This window comes from Macaca fascicularis, chromosome 8 (genome assembly GCF_037993035.2).
Source record: "Macaca fascicularis isolate 582-1 chromosome 8, T2T-MFA8v1.1".
Lineage (NCBI taxonomy): Eukaryota > Metazoa > Chordata > Mammalia > Primates > Cercopithecidae > Macaca > Macaca fascicularis.
Window position 1 is genome coordinate 150,452,685 of NC_088382.1, and position 22,883 is coordinate 150,475,567.

At 37.0% G+C, this 22,883-nt stretch overlaps 1 protein-coding gene across 50 annotated transcripts in view; it reads right to left on the bottom strand.

The window, feature by feature from the left end:
- Positions 1 to 22,883, bottom strand: part of PTK2 (protein tyrosine kinase 2) — a 356,961-nt gene that overhangs the window by 191,070 nt on the left and 143,008 nt on the right. For all 50 annotated transcript variants that reach the window (XM_073999554.1, XM_073999553.1, XM_073999548.1 and 47 more), the window contains 2 exons: positions 10,029 to 10,108; positions 9,684 to 9,746 (listed from right to left, as the gene is read on the bottom strand). In XM_073999554.1, the coding sequence (XP_073855655.1) occupies positions 9,684 to 9,746; positions 10,029 to 10,108 (143 nt within the window). The remainder of the gene's footprint in view (positions 1 to 9,683; positions 9,747 to 10,028; positions 10,109 to 22,883) is intronic.

Genomic DNA, 22,883 nt, shown 5'->3' on the forward strand with positions numbered 1-22,883 from the left:
TGTGCATGTTCTCCCTGTGTCTGTGTGGGGTTTCTATGGTTACTCCAGTTTCCTCCCACATCCCAAAGATATGCATGTTAGGGGAACTGGTATCTGAACTGTCCTAGGATGAGTGAGTATAGGGAGGGAGGAGAGAGTATTCCCTGTGACAAGAATGGCATCCTGTTCAGGGCTGGCTTCTGCCCTGCATCCTGAGCTGCTGGGATAGACAGCCACCCATGACCTTTAACTGGAATAACTGGGTAAATAATTATGTCTTCTTTTTAATCAGACTTTTAAAAATGTATGCTTACATTTATTCCAATGTTTAATACTAGAAGTGTTTTGGATCTCTACTTAGAAGCTGGGGATGTTTTTGTGACCAGAAGGTAGCTGCTTTCTCTCCTCCTCACCTCTTATTTACAAAAGATGTAAATAAAAGTATTGTCTGTTTTACACTCCAGTTGTTCCCTGTTGTGTGAGCCCACAGGAAGTAACGTACCAGGGACAGGGGCTGGGGGACTTCACTGTCTTCTCCTTTGCCTACAAAAAAGGTACCTTGGTTCTTCCTAGATTGGAAAGACATGAAAAAGAAAGACTAATGAACTCTTTAGCTGGTTTAAAGAAAAAACCCTTAAGTTTCTAGATAGTATTTGTCTCACTCTCAGAAACTGTGCCTTAGCGGTAGCAGTACTAGTATAACTCAAAATAGTTATTTATGGCTGGGCATGGTGACTCACACCTGTAATCCCAGCACTTTGGGAGGTCAACGCGGGTGGATCACTAGAGGTCAGGCATTCGAGACCAGCCTGGCCAAAATGATGAAAGCCTATCTCTACTAAAAATATAAAAATAAGCTGGGGATGGTGGTGCACACCTGTAATCCCTGCTACTTGGGTGGCTGAGGCAGGAGAATCACTTGAACCTGGGAGTTGGAGGTTGCACTGAGCTGAGATCATGTCACTGCACTCTAGCCTGGGCAACAGAGCGAGAGACTCTGTCTCAAAACAAACAAACAGAAACAAAAAAAGTTATTTATTAATACAGTAAAGCAGCCAGGCGTGGTGGCTCACGCCTATAATCCTAGCACTTTAAGGAGCCCGAGGTGGGCTGATCACTTGAGGTCAGGAGTTCAAAATCAGCCTGGCCAACATAGTAAAACCCCGTCTCTACTAAAAATACAAAAAAAAAATCAGCCAGGCATGATGGCGGGCACCTGTAATCCCAGTTATTTGGGAGGCTAAGGCAGGAGAATCGCGTGAACCTGGGAGGAGGTTGCAGCGAGCCGAGGTTGCACCACTGCACTCCAGTCTGGGCAATATAGCAAGGCTCCGTCTCAAAAAAAAAAAAAAAAAAATACAGTAAAGCTGAAAGGGTATTCTGCATTAGGCTGTAAACAACTGAGTTTGACTTTAAAATTCCTGCCGGAATCTAATAAATTATGTGGAACATTTCATGAGTTTTCTTATTAGAAAGGAAAAAGAGAACCATGAAAAGAACGAATAAGAAACAAGTAGTATTCTGCATTCATGTATACTTCCTTTCTGTACTGAAGAAATACATAAATTTCTAAATGGCTCCAAGTTACTAGCCAAAACCAATAGGAAAAAGCAATGCCAATGCTCTCCTTGAGGTATGGGGGCCGCTAGGGTCCCCAGTTGCTCCTGTGATAGAACAGCCATGGTGTATGCATGCAAGTCCCTGCACATCCTCTCAGCCAGGCCACTCCTAAAGCACTGGCATCAGCCTTTACAATGGCCGCAATGGAAGACAGGACCAAATGCAATGTTGTTAAGTATCTTTATTATATAAAATATAAATAGGTTAATGTTTTTGCTGGTATGCTATTATTGGGCCAGGTGTGGTGGCTCATACCTATAATCTCAGCACATTGGGAGGCCAAAGTAGGAAGACTGCTTGACCAGCATCCGTTAAGCTACTGTTCAAGAACAAGGGTGAAATTTTTAAGAGAGAGAGATTTAAAAACAGAATTTTATCATCAGAAACTACATATTAAAAATTTCTAGGCCGGGTGCGGTGGCTCACACTTGTAATCCCAGCACTTTGGGAGGCTGAGGCGGGCGGATCACAAGATCAGGAGATCGAGACCATCCTGGCTAACACAGTGAAACCCCGTCTTTACTAAAAACACAACAAATTAGCCAGGCATGGAGGTGGGCACCTGTAGTCCCAGCTACTCAGGAGGTTGAGGCAGAAGAATGGCATGAACCCAGAAGGCGGAGCTTGCAGTGAGCTGAGATCGTGCCACTGCATTCCAGCTTGGAAGACAGAGTGAGACTCCGTCTCAAAATACAAAATAAACAAACAAACAAAAAAACACTTCAAAGTAAAAGAAAAAGGGAAACTGATGTTGGAAAGATAGATTGAGCTACAATGAAGAATGTTTAGGCAATAGGGAGATAAACATGCAGGTTTCTAGGATGCCCCCAGTGCACGCACACACACACACACACACACACACACACACACACACACACACACACACAGCACGACATGCAGAAGGGAAACTTTTTGGCTTTCTGGACCGACGGTACCTGCAAGGTGGGGACGATGAACCCGGCACTTGGGCACTGAGATTGGACCTGAGGGAGTCGGAAGTGGTATCATTTCCTGGCTCTTGTCAGAAGCCGCAACAGTGGAAATTAAGCCCCCTGGAATTCAGCTTGCTCAGTCTAGGGCCACTAGCCTCTGATTCAAACCACTTTGGTGGCCTGAGTGAGAGTCAGAGTAACAGCAGATTGAGACATCCCAGTACCTCAAGGTTATTGTCAAATACAGAACAGAAAACAGCTATGCATAAAAAACATGAAGAAATAAATGGTGCAAACACCACAGATGCGCATAGCAGAGGTTACCAAGCATGAAGAAGATTACATCATATGAAATGGAACGTCTAGAAATGAAAAATGTAAGTGGTAGAATGAAATAAATGAACAACGTATGGCATAAAGATACTACTGAAGAGAATTAAAGAATTAGACGACAAATCCAAGGAAAAATCCCCCCCAAAAAAGAGGATCCAGAGAGACAGAGATAGAAAATACAAAAAATGTAAGAGATAGCAAAGATCAGAAATGCATCTATTGATTATTAAAGAGACAGTGGCATATATTTTCCAGATGAAAAATATGAATCTACAGAATTGAGAAGTATGCCTTATTCCAACTGGATTTATAAAAAGAAATCGAAGCACAAGACATGAATAAAACTAGAAAAGATGAAAAGTAGGAAAAGGACCTTAAAAGAAAAAGCAACCACAAAGAAATGTCAATAGACATTTCTAGTCATAACAGAATATCTTTACAGTGTTGAGGAAAAAAAACCCAATGATCTGAACAATATATTTGGAACAAAAGGAAAAGCATACCAGAAAGGTGGTCTGAGATACAAACATGGTTATTTTAAACAAGGTCTTGCTCTGTTGCCCAGGCTGGAGTGCAGTGGCATGATCACAGCTCACTGCAGCCACAACAACCTGAGCTCAAGCAATCCTCCAGCCTCAGCCTCCCAACTAGGTGGGACCACAGCTGCGTGCCACTGCACCTGGCTAGTTTTTAAAATTATTTGTAGAGATGAGGTCTTGCAACATTATGTTATCCATGCTGGTCAACACATCTTCCCACCTTGGCCTCCCAGTGTGCTGGGATTATAGGTATGAGCTACTGCACCTGGCCCAATAAAGGATGTTTAAGAAATAAAATAATACACATGCAGGGAAAGCCAAAAATAATAACTGTATAAAATAATAATAATGTCTAATATTTGGAGTTTCAATTTTGAAAAGATACAACTAAAATAACAGGAAAAAATGATGTGTAAGTTGGAAGAAGATGGGGAGACTTAAGGTGTTTCATGGTCCTTGCTTTAAGACAGGGTTAGATAAGTTTAAAATCTGGAGTTGGTTAATATATAAGGTTAAATGTAAGGGTAACTAATGAAAGAGTAGAGATGTTTATAAATTTCAAAGTAATTACAGAAGAAAATGTGGACTAAGAATACCAACTAAGAAATAAACAGCACATGCAGTCACACACAATTCATTTCTAGGACACTGGAAACAGACAATAAAAGCGAGTCCAATATATCACGCATCCTAAGAAATACAAATGTACTTAACCTATCAGTTCAAAGACATACTTAGCAAACTGGATTTAAGAAATCCAGCACTATGACATTTTTAAAAGACACACCTAAAAAGTATAAGGACACACAAAAGTTGAAAGTGAAAAAATGGTAATGTATAAACCAGGTCAAGGCTAACCAAAGAAGGCAAAACAGATTTCAGAACAACAACAACAACAACAAAAAATTATCAGGCATAGAGAAGATCACTACATAATGATGCAAGATTCAATTTACCAAAAACACATATTGTTTGGATGTTTAAATAAAAGAGCCTCAAAATACAAAGGAAAAATAAATAGACTTATAGGAAGAAACTGGCAAAGTCATTATCACAGATGGGTATGTTAACAAGCTTGAATAGGAAATGCATTTTTTAAGTCACACTAAAACATTTATAACAACTGATCACACAGAGCAAATACAACAAAATGTTAATAACTGTAGCATTCTGGTGCTAGACACATAGATGCTGACTGAACAAGTCTCTCAACTTTTTTGTATTTTTGAAACTTTTTCATGATAAAACACTAGGGGAAAATGATCTTATTCTAGGGTCCACAAAGGAAGGCTCCACAAAAGCTGAGAGGCTCTTGTCACACAGACCATGCTATCTGAGCATAATGCCATTAAGTCAAAAGTTTATTTAAAAAGAAAATATTTTTAAAATCCACACATTTGAAAATATAAAAACAGAATGAATGCACAAAAGTTTCAAAACAAACATTTAACAATCTTAACTTCTGGAATGCCTTTGTAAAAATAGGATCTTAAAACTCAAAAACCAAAATGAAAATACCATTTTACTACATCAAAGAAAGACAAACTTCTGTATGATGAGAGCCATATACACATAGTTGAAAGAAAATGACAAGCTAGGAAAGAAAATACAGAACTAACATTACAAGATAGTGTTAACATGACAAAGACTGCTTAAGATCAATAAAGAAAAAATAAACATATTAGAAAAGCTTATTTAAAATACAGTTAATTTACAAAAAAACTTAAAAATGGCCATATATGCAAAGAGGTTTAATATTACCAGTAATCAAACTAATATAAAGCAAGTTATCATCTGTTGCCTATCATATAGGCAAAAATGAACAAAAAATGGCACCATGCCTTACACTATTATTAACCTGAACTGAATGTCAACTATTATGTGGCTGTTTAAATGTAGTATTGTATACTCATGGGTGGACTATATACTAATGTATATTTCTATTTAGTCACATGGAAAGATGTATTAAACATAAAGTTGAATAAAAAGGCAAGATGCATATAGGATCATTCCACTTATATTAAAACTATGCATTGAATGCGCACACAATTGTCGAAACAGAGAGCTATAAGGATATTTACTAAAACTATGATGATGGTTATCAGTAAGGAGTTGAAAAAATTTTCTTATTTGACAGTGTAGTTTCAATGTTTCTCTAACTAGAATGTATTATTACCTTTGAAAACAAATAAATTAAAAATCATTTAAAAAGGGCTCAAAATTAAACCAACAGATGAACAATAACATTGTTTTCTATCATTTTTTTTTTCTTAATGCTCTTTAAAGAAACTCTACAGTTTGGTTTTCATCCTGACTGACAATCAGTATCTCCCATGGATAATAATCATAATTATAGTCCGCATTTATTCAGTGTTGGGTACAATATGTATTAAGCTCTTGACATAAATTATCTCACTCCTTACGACACTCCTATATATGTATCACCAATATCCCCATTTTACACGTTTGGAAACAGACACCAAGAGCTTACTAATAAAACCTGGCAAATAAAATAGTCAAGGTGTAATAAGGACTTGAACCCAGATATTCTGCATTAAGAAGTCACTCAACTAATCTACTTATAAGGAGACAGGGTGCTGAATTCACACAAGTTGTATAATTGCAAAGAATCACTAACATGGAACAAAAGCACAGGAATTTAGAAAGAGGGGAGAGCAAAATAAGCACAATAATATCCTAGAACTACAAGAAACTCAAGATTCCTCTTTCTTTTAACTGTCATATTTACTTACTTTAAATATCGCACATATAAATTAACTAAGATGAAACAGCCATATCAAAACAACAGATAATCCAACTTTCCATGCAGTCCTCTAAGAAGGATCTAATTTACAAACTCATGCTGTCTAGTTCTTCTGTTTCAAGCAATAATAATCACAAGCCCTTACTTATGTATAGCAATTCTCCCATCCAAGTACAAACCAGGCCCGACCCTGCTTAGCTTCCGAGATCAGATGAGATCGGGCACGTTCAGGGTGGTATGGCCGTAGACATGTATAGCAATTCTCATATTCTCCATTTCACTGACCCCTGACAAAAACTATGTAACATTTTGAAAGCACTGGTTAAAGCCCTAATTTGTCCTCTTCTATTCGTCTCTTCTCTGATCATCTGAAGTTCTGTAATTTCTAGAAATAAGCCCAATTTACACCAACTTCAGTGCAAAATTTGACTTTCATTTCAAACAGATCTTGAACTTAAAATTCTTCTCTCCAAACGTACCACTCAGAAATTCACCTTGACAGATAATCTGCTTTTCTTTAACTGTTTTGGCAATTAAAAACATGTCAATGTATTATTCGTGGAAATTTCTTTCAAGTATCTCTCTTCCTGTATCCTTCTGACAGTATGTCTGGCTGTCTTCATTCCTTTGTACACCTCTGGTTCTCACACAGACTCTATCTCTCAGTTACTATTTCATTTTCCTGTCTTGGCCTCACATAGAGATAGGTAGAATACAAATCACATCATTCTTTTTCCCCGGTCACTACACTAGGGTAGGGTAGGCTTCCACAGCGACCCTGAAAGATGATCACATGTGTTCCTGGAGTCCTCTCCCTGTATGTAACTCAGTCAGGCCACTGAACTAGCACTCTTCTCTTGACTTCACGTAACTATTTGCCATCTATTGTACCTTTTTAGATCATCTCTAACTACTTGCTTAATTCTCCCATCAGGATTTTCTTTTTAGATAGGCCTTTTATTTTACAATAGTTTTAGATTTACAAAAGAGTTACAAAGAGAGTATCCTGTATAGTCCACACCCAGGTCCCCCTACTATTGATATCTTGCATTACTTTGGTAAATTTGTCACAAATAATAAACCCAGTATGAATATATTATGATTAACAAACTCTGTACTCAGATTTCATCAGTTTTTTCCCTATCCTTTTTCTGTTCCAAGATCTTATTGAGGACACCACATTACATGTAATCATCATGTTTCTTTAGGCAACTCCTGGATATGTGAGTTTCTCTGACTTCCACTGTTTCCTTCATCACCTTGACAATTTTGAGGAGTACTGGTTAGGTACTTTGTAAAATGTCCCTAAAGAGGGATTTGTTTGATGTTTTTTCTCATGATTAGACTCAGGTTATGGGGTTTTGTTATGAGGAAGGCTACAGAGGTAAAGTGTCTTTCTCAACACATTACATCATGGTTGCACACTATCAACACTACTGATCACTGGTTATGCTGACTTTGACCACCTGGCTGAGGTCATGCCTGTCAGGTTTCTTCACTGTAAAGTTACTTTTTCCCCACACTTCCTTTCCTTATTATACTCTTTAGAAACAAGTCACTAAATGTAGCTCATATGTTAGAGATGAGTTTTATGCCCTACCTCCTTTGAGAGAGGGAATCTACATAAATTTTTTGGAATTTTTCTGTAGAGGAAATTTGTCACTGCTCCTTTAAATATTTATTGATTCAAGTATTTATATTACTATGGATTCATGGGTATTCATACTTTGGGTTATAATCTAATACTATGTAACTTAATTTGTTGCTCAAATTGTTCCAGCTTTTGTCACTGGGAACTTTTTCCACTGGCTCCTTCATCCTCTGACACGGCCCCATCGTTTTGCTTTTTGAGCACTTCCTTCTTTCTGGCACTACAAGCAGCTCTAGGGCTCACCCTTGTATTTTTTCTCCTCTCCCTCGAACTGCATTTTTCCAAGGAGCTCTGGTTCCTTCCACTGAAGAATGGTACTAGAAACCAAGATCTAAGCACAGAGTACCATAACAGATGATTTTTAATGCTGCTGGTATTTGTGATTTCATAACAGTGAAATAAACGAACAGTGATCTTTCCTTTTTCATTTTAAAAAACATGAATGTTCCCTTAGAACTAAAAATCAACATGCTCCAAGTAACTTGTTTTCTTTCTCCTCAAACACACTGCTTTTCTGTGACTGGTATCCATAGTGGCCCATGAGAGAAAACCAAGAGACTCCTTGGGTTCCTCCCTGTCCTTGATTCAAATATAATCAGGCTCCAGTCACACAGACTCTGCCTCTGCTAGCCCAGGTCTCCATGGCCACTGCTTCCTTCTGTCTCACAGCCTCATCATTCTCACATGGACAAGAAAGGTGCAGCAGCTTCCTGACTCACTGCTTCCATCTTTAAACTTCTTTAATAAAATTCTAATCTCACAAATATGGAATTCTAACTTGCGAATCTCATCATATAATTGTCCTGCTTGAAATGATGAGTTAGCGATGCTCAAAGGCTAAGTCCAGACTCTTTGAAGAATGTACTAGAGAGGTAACGACCTGGTCCCTGTATACACGTCCCTATCTCCCTCATAAGAATGCTATTCTATCTACTCACAACCAACTTAGAGTTTCCTAACCTTTGCCTGATGGTCCATGTTTCTATGCCTTTGCAAATGTTGATTTATCCTCTTGACTGGCTTCCTGGGTCCCATGCAACAAACCCCACATACCTACACTTTGTGAACCACTCATTCTTTAAGACTTAGGTTAAATAACATCTCCATGTGAAAACACCTCACACATCAAGCACCATTCTCCTGCAGACACCCAGCTGATACTTCCACTTTCATTTCTAGCACATTATGTTATAATTTTGCTTACTTGTCTGAGAGTCTTCCTTTTAGTGAAATGCTTCCTGGGGGTTAAAATTTTGTTTTATTTCCGAATCTCCGGCACTTAGCTACAAAGGACTCAATGTTCAATTATCTTTTGCTGAATTAATTATGAAAAAGATGAAGTATAGGGCTTCTAGTCTCCCACAACGTAAACTCCAGATTGGGTTAATTTAATACAATCTAATATAACAGTCTAATGCACAAATTAATTTCATTATTGGAAAAATTTCTAGTTATTCTAGATTTTTCTGATACATGAGCAGTGAGTAACTTCTGTATCTCCGTTTGTGAAAAACAATCTGTAGTAACTTATACAGAGACTACGAACAATAATTTATAAGCAATTTATAGGCAGCTGTAGAATTCAATATAAATTAGAAAAAATATCACCTTGCTATGATTAACTCTACACAGACAAAATGTGTACGTTAACAGGCCATATACAATATTAGCTTTACGACATCTATCAACAAATCTAAATGTTTACTAACACAATTAATGTCATCAAGGATTCTGTTCTTTTCCTCTTCCAGACATAAAATTTTAGAAATAGTAGTGTTTCAGAATCAGTATTTAATTTTAAGATAAACTACAAACTAATTTAGTTCCGCATATTTGCAGGTATAGCTTATAAGTATAATACTTACTCTAATACTTCATAGTTAGACTTCTTTTCTAGGGCATTGCCCCGCATCTCCCAGTATGATCGCCTAAAATCAGGGAAGAGGGAAGATATACATTTACATGTATATATAAGGAAAGGTTATGTTGTTAAATGATAAAAACTGGGGGAGAGGCAGCTGAATAATAAATAAAATCAATGGCAACAACTGCAATTATCTTTGCACCAAACCAACAGTTCATAATTTACTCAAATTTTATTCAGTATTTCACTGATAATCATTATGAAGAAAAGGAAAATACCTGCAAAATATTCAAAAATAATTTAAAAATTGATAAATAAAGGCCTCAATGTATAGTTACCATCTTACCGTATTTCTAGACAACCCAACTTCAAAGCAATTTCCTGGTCCACTTGATCAGCTATCTCTAACATATAATCGCTCTTCACCTACAACAAAAGGAATAGGATAAACAACACTGTTTTAAAAGAAAAATATTAGATATATGCATTCAATAAATGTTTCCTGAGTACCTGTCATATAGTTTACATTGTGTCAGTAATTATGCTTGATGTTAAAGATATAAACATGAGTTATACCAAAAAATATTAAAGAAATAAAACGGTCTCCTATTAAGAAAAGCTCATATAATCTATGACCACTTAAATGGGACATTAAGAAACAATGAATAGAGTCTGAATCATAATAACCTTCAGCTGCTCCACACCCTTCCCATGCTGTCAAAAGTGAAAACCAGAAGGGAAATTTCCATTTCTACAAAAATTTGCAGATGTATTTTCTGACCTCAAACTACAGTTCCAGCAGCATATTTTGGACTCCAATGAAAAGGCAAAGGATTTACATACTTCAAAATCCATTTAAATGTGCAGCTGAGGTGTTTCCATCTAACCATCAATTTTAAGTGATTAATCTGCAAAGTAATACAAGCTTAAAGTCTAAAGCAAAGACAAGAATCTAATGGAATTCTTGAAATGCCTTCTAAACAATGAATAAACTCAATTTTAAAAGCTGATAAGAGTGATATCAATACTTGCAAGTAATTGTCACTGTGAACACATTTTCAAAGATGAAATGTGTACCATTTCCTTGTAGATTAGCCTGAAGAGATTAAAATCTGCAATTTATTTTGATAAGCGCACCCATTTTGAACCTCACATGAAATGTTACCCCCCTTCCTCCAAGAAGCATCCCATTCTCTTCAGCAGCACACCTGTGTTACTAGAAAACTACACTCTATTATGAACTTTATCAACACAAAAATTTGTGCAAATTTGTCTTCTCTCTTGTTCTGTACTTTCATAATACCCTCCATTTTGCCTCGTTCCTCAAAGTCTAAAATATTTACTCTGACCCTTTACACAAAAAGTATCTTGACTTCTGCCCTAAAAAAATGTTCAAACATCCCGTTCTTCAACAACTGCCTACTAGCCTGCTAGCTCATTTGTTCAAAGAGTTCCATCCCCAGTTAACTCACCTCTCACTCCATACCAATCTTTGTCTACTTCATACTGGATGGTTCCTCATTATGACCGTCTCTTGCAAAGACAACCAGCTCCCCTGTCTCCTATTATCCCTCTGTTTGAATTGCTTGGTAAACCCAAGCCATGCTGAACCTACCCACTCATCCTCTTCATGCTTAGATGAGCAGCTGGAGAAATCATAGTATAAACTCCACTTTCAACTCATGAAGACAAATCTCAAATGGCCAGTTAAAACTATCTGGAAATTGAACAATGCTTGCCTAGGAAGCTCTACAATTCACTGATTTCATACGTCCTCCAGTAAGCCTGCCATATCTCTGTTACAGAGAAGATAAAAGACATCAGATGGGCATACTCTCTGTAACCTACCAGGAATTCATAACTTAATATGCATTTAAAAAGTATGAACATTTACTCATTATTTTCTCTTAAAGTAGGAGAAACATTCCCTCAGCTAGCAGTAGACAACTATGTGCTATTACTGATTTAAGGAATATTCTGTCTCAAAACCTTCCTTTATTTTCTGCATTAGCATCTAAGTCTGTGTGCTCAATAAATATTTATTGAATGAATGAGTAAACAAATGAGTGAACAGTCATCAAACTGGAGGGTGGGTACATAAATGTTATTTTCCATATGTATTTTCCATCCTTTACAAGGAACAACAGTTTCTACTACTTCCACATAGCGGGCACTCAAGACTGATCAACTGCAACTGAATTAATCCAGTCGGTTAAGTAAAAAGCTTTAGGTCTAGAACGATTTGTTTAACTTCAATTGGCTCTTGTTTCTACAAAACAAAAAATAAGTCTCAATCTAAAGCCTGTTTTGCATCATAACTAGGTTTATTATCGAGCACAAAAATAAAGGCGCAAGAATTAAACCAAGACAGGTATTTAGATAGGCAGAAAAATACCACAGCTACTCTGATGGAAACATTCAGTGGCTTTTAGTTGTCCGATGCAGATTTCAGAGGAACTACTGCAGACCACCAATTACATGTTGAGGAAAATGCACCATTATGAAATTCAATTAATCTTGAAGATTAATTGCCACAATTTTTAAACACTATTCACAGGTAGGAAAAATAATCAAATGCTATATTTCATCATCAAAATGAAATTTGTATTGTAAAAATGAAAAAAGGGGAAATTATAATTTAATAATCTTCATTTTAAAAATCTCATTTATGAGAATGATTTCAAAGTTCTGAGACTTGTTTTCCTGTAGCTTTAATCTCGATTATCAGAACTGTATGATCACAGACTGAATCTATTTGTGGCCCGACGTGATCAAAGTATTCTGCAAAGAGTATAGATCTGAAATAGAATAAGGCATCACCACAGACCCGCATCCTCCCCTCAAGCCCCAAAGCAGCTTCCCCTCTGCCGCCGGAGAGAAAGCAAACTCTGTTCAGTGTCTCAATGCTCCCTGTTATCTAGGCTCTAGAGAGTGTTCTCTCAAGCCACTGAGCGAGGTCACATCCTGAGGCTGGGCTTCAAGACTCAGAATTATGTACACACTTGGTTCATTTCCCTTATAAAACACTTCTTGACTACCTCTCTTTCACTAACTCCCAGCAGAACTGCTATCATTTGTGAAACCAAATTTATCAAGCATTTAAGTTTCTATACAGTATATATACCTAGCACCATGTCAAGCAGATTTACATGTAATAACTCATTTAATCATCAGACCATCACTGTGAGATGGGTACTATTATCATCCCCATTTTACAGCCTCAGAAAAAGCCTGAAAGAATTATCAAAATGATAGCAGTAGATAATAATCCTACTTAAGGAGTATCCACCAGGGACCAGTTACTACGCTAAGCATTTTACATATATTTCTGATCTTTACAATAATTCTTCAAGGTAGAGTTTATTAGTCCTATTATATATAAAGATCAGAAAACTTAACTTTGTGTTAAGCAAGTATTAAAGTCAGGATTCAAAATCCAGATCTATCAACCCCTAAAACTCCAGCTTTAGTTTGTACCTACAACTTGTGAACCCTTCCACAGTGCAGTTATTCTCTATTAGAATGAAGATTAACAAGCAGGAACCACCTCTCATTTACCCTTGCATCCCGAGTATCAACCACAACAGATTCACATGCATCGCGCATCTCCTAAGGTGCTGGAACACTGTCACTGTGTTGTATTCTCTTTTTCTATTGTGGATTATATCCAGGTCCAGGAAAATTTGCAAGATTCTTCCAAAAGAAGACTTCTGAAAGTTGATTTTTAAAAATCAATTTGTTGGCTGGGCGCAGTGGCTCACGCCTGCAATCCCAGCACTTTGGGAGGCCGAGACGGGCAAATCACCTGAGGTCAGGAGTTTGAGACCAGCCTGGCCAACATGGTGAAGCCCCGCCTCTACTAAAAATACAAAAAATCAGCTGGGCATGGTGACAGATGCCTATGATCCCAGCTACTCGGGAGGCTACGGCAGGAGAATCACTTGAACCCAGAAGGCAGAGGTTGCAGTGAGCTGAGATCGTGCCACTGCACTCCAGCCTGAGGGCCAAGAGCAAGACTTTGTCTCAAAAAAAAAAAAAAAAAAAAAAAAAAAAAAAAAAAAACTAGGATGGGCCAGGCGCAGTGGCTCACGCCTGTAATCCTAGTATTTTGGGAGGATGAGGTGGGCGGATCATGAGGTCAGGAGATCGAGACCACCCTGGCTAACACAGTGAAATCACGTCTCTACTTAAAAAAAAAAAAATATATATATATATATATATATATATATATATATATATTTATTTATTTATTAGCTAGGCCTGGTGACAGGCGCCTCCCAGCTACTCAGGAGGCTGAGGCTGGAGAATGGTGTGAACCCGGGAGGCGGAGCTTGCAGTGAGCCTAGATCGCATCAAAAAAGAAAAAGAAGAAAAAAAAAAACTAGGATGGATTTGGACTTCTTTCTTTGTGCAAGTATTGTATGTGTATTAAGGAGTTCCTTCATCTCACTCTGTAATAGAATGAAGCACAGGTTTTAACATAAAAACTGTTCACATTTTCTAATAGAAAATATTGATGCTAAATTACTCCATAATGTATTGCATATGTCAACTCAATGCTTTGGCTACCACATGAGATTTTGTCTTATTTTGGTCTCTTTTGAATATTCTAACAGCTACACAAATTTATCAATTGGACTCAGAATTCCTTGGTAGCACCGAAAGAGGACAGGGCAGAGGGCAGACAAAGGTAAAACTGACTAGGCTTACTTACTAGCTGGGTGAACAAAAGCAAGTAATTTTACTCTCAGAGCCTAGTTGACTTGAGTTTTTGTCAGATTCGGTGAAGTATTTTATATACAGATGGAACTCAATGGCAGCTCCAAATTAATCCTAATTTAATTTTTCTTCTTTCATACCTAAGCTATAAAAAGATACAAATGAACAATTATGCTATCTTAATGAGTTATATACGTTTAAACAATTCAATGTCATTTAACATAGTATTTAACAGTTATGCATTCATTAATTTATCAAATGTTTACAAAATGACTATCATGTGCCAGGATATTGTAATGAATAAAACATACATGGAACTTACACAAAGGTAATGGTAAATTTTAATTTAAAAATAATTACTTTGAATGTTCTATTGAGGATAGACCATAAAGTTATATGATAACAAGTGTTTCCATTATCTCTCTTTGTTGTCCATTTATAATGGTTAAGTAACCCCAAATTTTATCAGAAGTAAATGAAGGGGCCAGGCATGATGGCTCACACCTACAATCCCAGTACTTTGGGAGGCCAAGGCAGGTGGATCACCTGAGTTTAGGAGTTCAAGACCAGGCTGGTTAACATGGTGAAACCATCTCTCTACTACAAATACAAAAATTAGGCAGGCATGGTGGTGTGCACCTTTAGACCTAGCTACACAGGAGGCTGAGGAAGGAGAATCGTTTGAACCCAGGAGGCAGAGGTTGCAGTGAGCCGAGATCGTGCCACTGCTCTCCAGTATGGGCGACAGAGCGAGACCTTATCTCAAAAAAAAAAAAAAAAAAAAAAAAAAAAAAAAAAAGTAGTAAATGAAGAATCCAATTGCATAGAAAATTTGATGTTGAGTGTGTGTGTGCCCATGTGTACTTGGGTGGGAGCACATGCACAAATACAATCTGATTTCTCAAACTTCAAAAATTTCCTTTATTTCTTGGACTTTTTTCATGACATCTTCTAACAAATCTCATCTAAAAGTTTGGAATATCAGGGCATTAGGATTAAAAGTCAATTTTCAATACTAAATTACTGAAGATAATAAATTGAGTACCTAAAACCCATGCCCTACTGTGTTGTGGATACAGCGGTGAAGAAGACAGACTTCTTATTTGCTCTCACTGAATGCACACCCTGTTGGTAGGTACCACAGATTAACAACAGTTAAGTATAATGTATAAACAACAGATCAGTGGTTGCTAGAGTTAGGGATGGGATAGCATGTGGCTAATAACGCAACAGGGATTTTGTGTTCACAGGATAGTTCTGCATTTTGATTATGATGATTACATACATTTGCACCTGTGATGAAACTGCACAGAATTACACACAAACACACACACTTGAGTGTGTGTAAACATCAGTGAAATCTAAATTAGGTTTGCGGTCTAGTTAACAGTATTCTGCCAATATCAATTTCCTTATTCCTATATTGGATTAGATCATGACTGAAGTGGTAATTACCGGACTGTATACAAATGTCAAAACTTACTAAACTGCATACTTAAATTGATTATTTTATTGTATGCAAATTATACCTCAATAAAACAAATTTTGTATTTTTAAATGTGTATTATGTTATATGAGAAATGTACGGGTACTATGCACAAGTAAATGGTGCTTTACATGGAAAGCACCATTTAAATTAAGAGCTGAAGACTGAGCAGAAGTAACTTAATTCCAGGAAAGAAAAGGCAAATTACGCAGGAAAATGTTAACTCAGCGGCAGGTCTGGGATGCTCAAATCCTGTTTATTCCCAAGAAAGGTATATTTTCAGGACTGGACCTTAGTCTCTTAAAAACTAAACCCCTGAAATGTTCTGTCTGATAAGAGCACTTTTGCATACCTGAAGACAGCCAAAATTTGACCACCAACTGGTGAAAAAACTGGCCACCAATTTGAACCAGATAATTTATGTACACAGTTTTGATGGTAAACACCTGTTTTCTCTCTAGGGTCTGGAATGTGAATAAATGAGGTCAGTCACGTAGGCGGTTGTATGCCTATGAGACTGACCTCCAACACACACCTTAACACTCAAGTTCAGGCCAGAGTCTCTGCTTGGCAAACTTTTGCATATGACGTCACACTTTTTTAAAATTATTATTATACTTTAAGTTCTAGGGTACATGTGCACAACGTGCAGGTTTGTTACATATGTATACATCTGCCATTTTGGTGTGTTGCACCCATTAACTCATCATTTACATTAGGTATATCTCCTAATGCTATCCCTCCCCCCCTCCCCCCATCCCATGACAGGCCCAGTGTGTGATGTTCCCCTTCCTGTGTCCAAGTGTTCTCACTGTTCAATTCCCACCTATGAGTGAGAACATGCGGAGTTTGGTTTTCTGTCCTTGCGATAGTTTGCTCAGGATGATGGTTTCCAGTTTCACAAAGGACATGAACTCGTCCTTTTTTATGGTTGCATAGTATTCCATGGTGTATATGTGCCACATTTTCTTAATCCAGTCTATCACTAATGAACATCCGGGTTGGTTCCAAGTCTTTGCTATTGTGAATAGTGCCACAATAAACACACGTGTGTATGAATGTTACACTCTTTATTAACCATGAGTGCTTCTCCTTCAATTACCAAAAATACACAAGAGTGAAAAGGGGAGAAGAAATGTACACAATTAAATCTTCAAAGCACAGAAAATAAACCTTCTAATAAGAGAGTTAGACCTATATTACATTTTAGCTTGTCTGGAAAAAGGCAGCTGATAATTCCCATCCTGAGAATGCCAGGCTTAACTAAGGCTTAAACTAAGATTTCCCTCTTAGACCTGCAATTTCAAAATGTTTCTTAACTGACAGTTTAAGGCCAAGAAAATAGAGAGAAGGAAGTCAATTTCTAATGATACAATTATCTGAAAACTTGTAAAAATAAAAAAGAAAACTGAAATAAAAATAAAAGGAAGTTGACCAATAAGAAGTAAGTACGCCCCGGCACCTCACAAGATTCTATAGTTAAGTTTAGATTCTATATTATAGAGTTAAGTTGCAGTTCTAGACTCAGTATTCTCTTCAACTTCCTACTGAAACTCCTTTTGTCAAGGAAACCACTGATTATTTAATGTCATTTAAAAGCTAATGGGTGGACATATTCATTCTAAGTCTTAACTCCGGTAGGTGTAAACAATGACAAACTCACATCAAGCTCAGGCATCTGAAGAGCTGAACGTTTCAACAGTGCTAAAAGATTTCTATACAAGTTCAGCATCCTCAATGCAGACTAATATGACTTCTTGACTAAACATGGACACTGGTCTTCAAACTAACAGCCACCGCCATTTGCAAAAAGTTGCCAATGAAATACTTATAACTTTAACAAATCAAAGTTGAGAGAGAAAAAATAAATGTTATATGGCAAAGAAAAAATTTGATTCCAGGGTAAAACAAACTTTTCCTGCTTTCTCATGAGTCATTAGCTTTATTGTCAAACTCATTTTTATAAATTCCTGCTCTACAGTGAATAGTGTTAATAACAAGATTCTAGTTTATTTTTAGAGCATGCTGATTACTATATTTCAGAATATTCACAAATAGGTCAAAGTATTTAGTGAGTCATTGAAATTTCCACATTGGTAGTCACATTTAGGCCATCTTTTAATGCAACTATGTGCATCCTTAATAATTATGTCCAACCAGTAATATAACACTCAAACACTTGTCAGTGTTTTCCTCATGACCCCTCCCAAAATGGACTTGGATGAATTTTCAGAAAGAGAAATAATAAAATTAGGGTATTTTATTGTAATCTATCTATTTCCCTCTCTCTCTTCTTTTCATGGGATAGGAGTGGTGGTAGAAATAATTTAAACATAATAATTTTATTTCTGCCCTGGTTAAACCAAATATATACATATATATGTATGTATAAAATATATGTATTTTTAGAAACTGAGTCTTGCTCTGTCACCCAGGCTGGAGTACAGTGGCACAACCATGGCTCACTGCAGCCCAAACTCAAGCACAAGTGGTTCTTCAGCCTCAGCTTCCCAAAGGGCTAAGATTACAGGCATGAGCCACCGTGTCTGGCCCCATTAAAAATATTGATTCATCTGCATAGAAATTAAAACAGAGAACACTAAGGAGTGTGTTCAGTATGTGCCAGACATTTCTAAGTGCTTTGATATGCTGTTTCACTGAAGATTCACAACAATCCCCTCTGCCCATTTTCCAGACTTTAAAAAAAAAAAAAAAAAGGCCGGGTGCGGAGGCTCACACCTGTAATCCCAGCACTTTGGGAGGCCGAGGTGGGTGAAATCATGAGGTCAGGAGATCAAGACCATCCTGGCCAACATGGTGAAACCCTGTCTCTACGAAAAATACAAAAAATTAGCCAGACATGGTGGTGGGCGCCTGAAGTCCCAGCTACTCAGGAGGCTGAGGCAGGAGAATCACTGAACCCGTGAGGCAGAGGTTGCAGTGAGTGGAGATCGCACCACTGCACGCCAGACTGGGCAACAGAGCAAGACTTTGTCTCAAAAAAACAAAAAAAGAAAACCTAAGATCAGTTAAGAAAATGAACAGACAAGCTACAGACTCAGAGAAAATATTAGCAAAACATAACATTGTGACAAAGGGCTAGTATCCAAGGCATATGAAAAGTCCTACATTTTAAAATCATAGAGACAGAAAGTAGAATGGTGGTTGCTAGGGGCTGCAAGGAGGGCAAATGGGGAAATATTGTCTATAGACTTTCAGTTTTATAAAATGAAAAGAGTTACAGAGAAGGATGGTGGGGATGGTTGTGCTACATTATGAATGTATGTAGCACCGCTGAACTGCACACTTAAAAATGGTTAAGATGGAAAATTTTATGATGGTTAAGTACGTGTTCTACCACAATTTTAAAAAAATTGGGAAGAAAAAGTGCACAATTTAACAATACAAATTGGGCAAAAAGGTTTAACCATATTTTCAAAAAAGGAGACCTACTAACATTCAATATGCACATGGAAGAATAAACAACGCAAACAACGATTAGCTGGTACTCAGAGAAGTGAATATAAAATCACCACATGATTCAACCACATACCCACCCAGTCAAAAGGCTAAAACAAAACACTGACAACATCAAATGCGGGATAGAATGTAGAGCAACCAGAACTCTCATACATTACTGGAGGGAATATAAAATCATACAACCGTGAAGGATCAAAGGGTAGATACAAATTTCATCTAACATTAAAGTCCCAGCCCATGTTCACAAAAATGCTTGCCAAAGAATGTTCCTAGTCATCTCATTAATAGTTTAAAAAAAAAAAAAGGGAAACAGTCCAGATGTTCATCAACAGAAGAATGGATAAATACATTACAATATACTTACATAATAGAATACTACTCAACAATAAAAAAATTACTGAAATCTCAAAAACATCATGAGAAAACAAACTTCACATAAAAGAATGTGCACTATAAAATCTGTTTATAAGAAATTCTAAAACGGGCAAAACTAAACTACGGTGGGAAAAACAGAAGAGCAATGGTTGCTTCCCATGACTGGGGGCAAGGAATGACTGGGAAGGGTCAGTGGGAAACTTTCCGGGGTGATGGTCATATTCTACATTCCATAGGGATTCAGATTATTCTGGTGAATGTATCTGTGAAAACTCAGTAAATGTATACTTAATATTTATGTATTTAACTGTGTATAAATCAAAACAAAAACCGTAATTGAATACTGAATTCTAGGTTAATGATACTTATGTTGAAGTGTGCTGACACTTGAAACTTACTTCGAAATGTACGAAAATTTAAAATGGATTAATGGCTAAAGGGATGGAGAGATAAAAACCGTTATGTGATAAAAGACACATAACAAACATGAATAGTAGAATCTAAGTGGTTGGTATGCTGGTGTTCATTATAAAATTCTTTTAACACAGCAGTACATCTGAAGTTTCATAATACAATGTCGTAGAAAAAATAAAACTTTGAGGTACAGAGAAATAATTTCCCCACAGTTAAATGTAAGCAATTGATCAGAGTGATCACACTCAGTCATGAAGCTTGTTGACGCCAGTAAGTCCCCACATAGTAACCTTTACCTTCTTATATACTATTAGCAGAACAGTGAGAACGACGTTTTTTGCAACCTGGATCTGAACTCTGTCATCCCTTTGCACTTAACTTTCTCTGGCTTCTCAGTGTCTTCACTATCAAGGTCAGATGACTGAAAAGGGCATCTCAAGCCACCCCTTACTGTCTCATCTGTTACCCTGCCCTCCAGCCACACTGGCTTTTTATCAGCTCCTTGAATCTCCAAGCTCCCTTCTACAAGGGGCCTTTGTATGAATCCAAGTGTGATAAGGCCATTAAGCATCATAACAATTCAATGACTTAGGATTCCAACAGCATTGCTAAAGGGACCTGCTATATAAACCAGGATCAGATTCTGGATGCATTATAACAATTATTCTTACATTACTGAGGTCACAAGAAGGTAAAGGAAAATGGGGCAGAGTGATGAAACAGGAATAAATACAAGCTAAGATCCTGGTAGAAGCCATGGGCTGTAAGATATGGGAACAGTGGACTCTCAGCTGGCTGAGGACTGACCACTGCTCCTTACTTTCCCAAAGTGAGAGAGCTTATCTTAAGATTCATGTAGTAAGGCGACATCTTCAAAATCTACTCAAAGGGTCTCCATTTGGTAGTAACTTCTGTTTCCCAGCAAGCAAATACAAACCTTTAGAGGAAAGAATCTCCAAACTAGGCCCTAAAGATTTCCACATGTGAAGTTCAACAAAACAAGAGTTCAGAACTCACACACAAGGAAAAAAGTCACTGTGAAAGCCACCAACAACAAATGTGAAGAGCCCAAGGACTTCAAATGCTATAATTCATATTCAGAATAGACATTCATTATATATGGAATGGTAAAAGAAATATTAATAAAAGGCAGAGAGATTAGCAAATAATAAGGGCCATACAAAGTGGCCTGGCAATTTAAAAAAATTTTTTTAATCATAAGCAAAAAAATCAATAAATGCACCAAACACAAAACTGGTCACGGTTGAGGAAAGCTGGTAATCTGACAGACTAGACTGATCTGAATTATGTATCCTTTAGAAAGACAAGAAATTAAAAACATGAACAAGCAGCTAACACACATGGAGAGACTGAGGAGTTCTAACATAGATCTAAACCAAAATCCCAGAAGAAACAACAAAAACTGAGAAAAGGTCATATCGGAATAGACAACATCTAAGACATTTCCAGAATTGACTAGGTACAGGTAGCATGACACAGATCAAGCAAGGGAAGAAAAATTAAAAAAGAAAAAAAAAAAAGAAAGAAAATCCACGACTCGTTTGTAATGAAGCTGCAAAAACCAAAGAGAAATAAGGATCTTCAAGCCATCCAGAGAGAAAAGACAGGTCACCTACACAGAAAGACAAAATGAGAGCTGAGTTCTCAACAGCAAATAAACAATTAAAGACAGTAGGAAATAACCATCAAAATGCTGACAGAAAATGCCTACCCTGATTTGTGTACCCAGCAATACTATTTTTCAAGCAGGGAAAAAAAAGAATATTAGAAAGATAGATCTAAACAGCACAATTTATAATCTTGAATGGCTATTTATTGAGCCTGTGCCAAACAATTAGAGAAGACACATTCCACTCAAGCAAAACTGGAACCTTAACAATATCTAAATATGTGTAAGATGATGAAACAAGTCCATACAGAACTTAAACAATTAGTATCAAATGAGCCACAGTCTCTAACTACAATGCAAAATTATTTTCAAAATGAGCTAAAGAGATAAATTATTAAATCCATGTGTGATCACTTTTCCATTTATACCAACAAGGTATACTGAATGTCCTGACCAACCTCCTAGCTGAAAGCAACTAAAAATGCTGAACAAATTAATTTTTTTTAATCTTCTTGAATGCTTACATGAGCTAGGAAACAAAACAAAACAAAAGATACTCAAGTAATGACAGGAATACAGAAGTGTATGGGAGAACTTAAGGTCAGCTTTTACCTTAAGGGTAGAACTGAAGAATAAAAACATGTTGTAAAAGCATGACAACTGGCAAACAAAAGCAAGCATGGGAAGGATAAAAACAAAATTCAGGGTAACAGTACCCTGAGTGGAGTGAAAGGGCAGTGTGTACAGTGAGGTGGGCTACAGGAACATGGGACAGGGAAGTATCAGGATGTTCTTTTCATCTGAGCAGTAGGGTCACGGGTATTCATTATATCACCAATTATCACACCTTATAAAAAGAATATATATATATATATTAGATATTATAGAATCTACAGAATTAAAAAGTATCAATATCATCAAATTCTGAGCCCCCAAAAAATCACTGATTTAGCCTAGAATTCAGTGGAAGTATGTTATGTACATATGTAACCATCTTAAATGTTTGCATCAAATATTAAAGACTTTAAAGGTCAGAGAATGCATATCATCACATTCTGAGACCATTATAAAGTGATTAATTTATCTCATACTTCAGT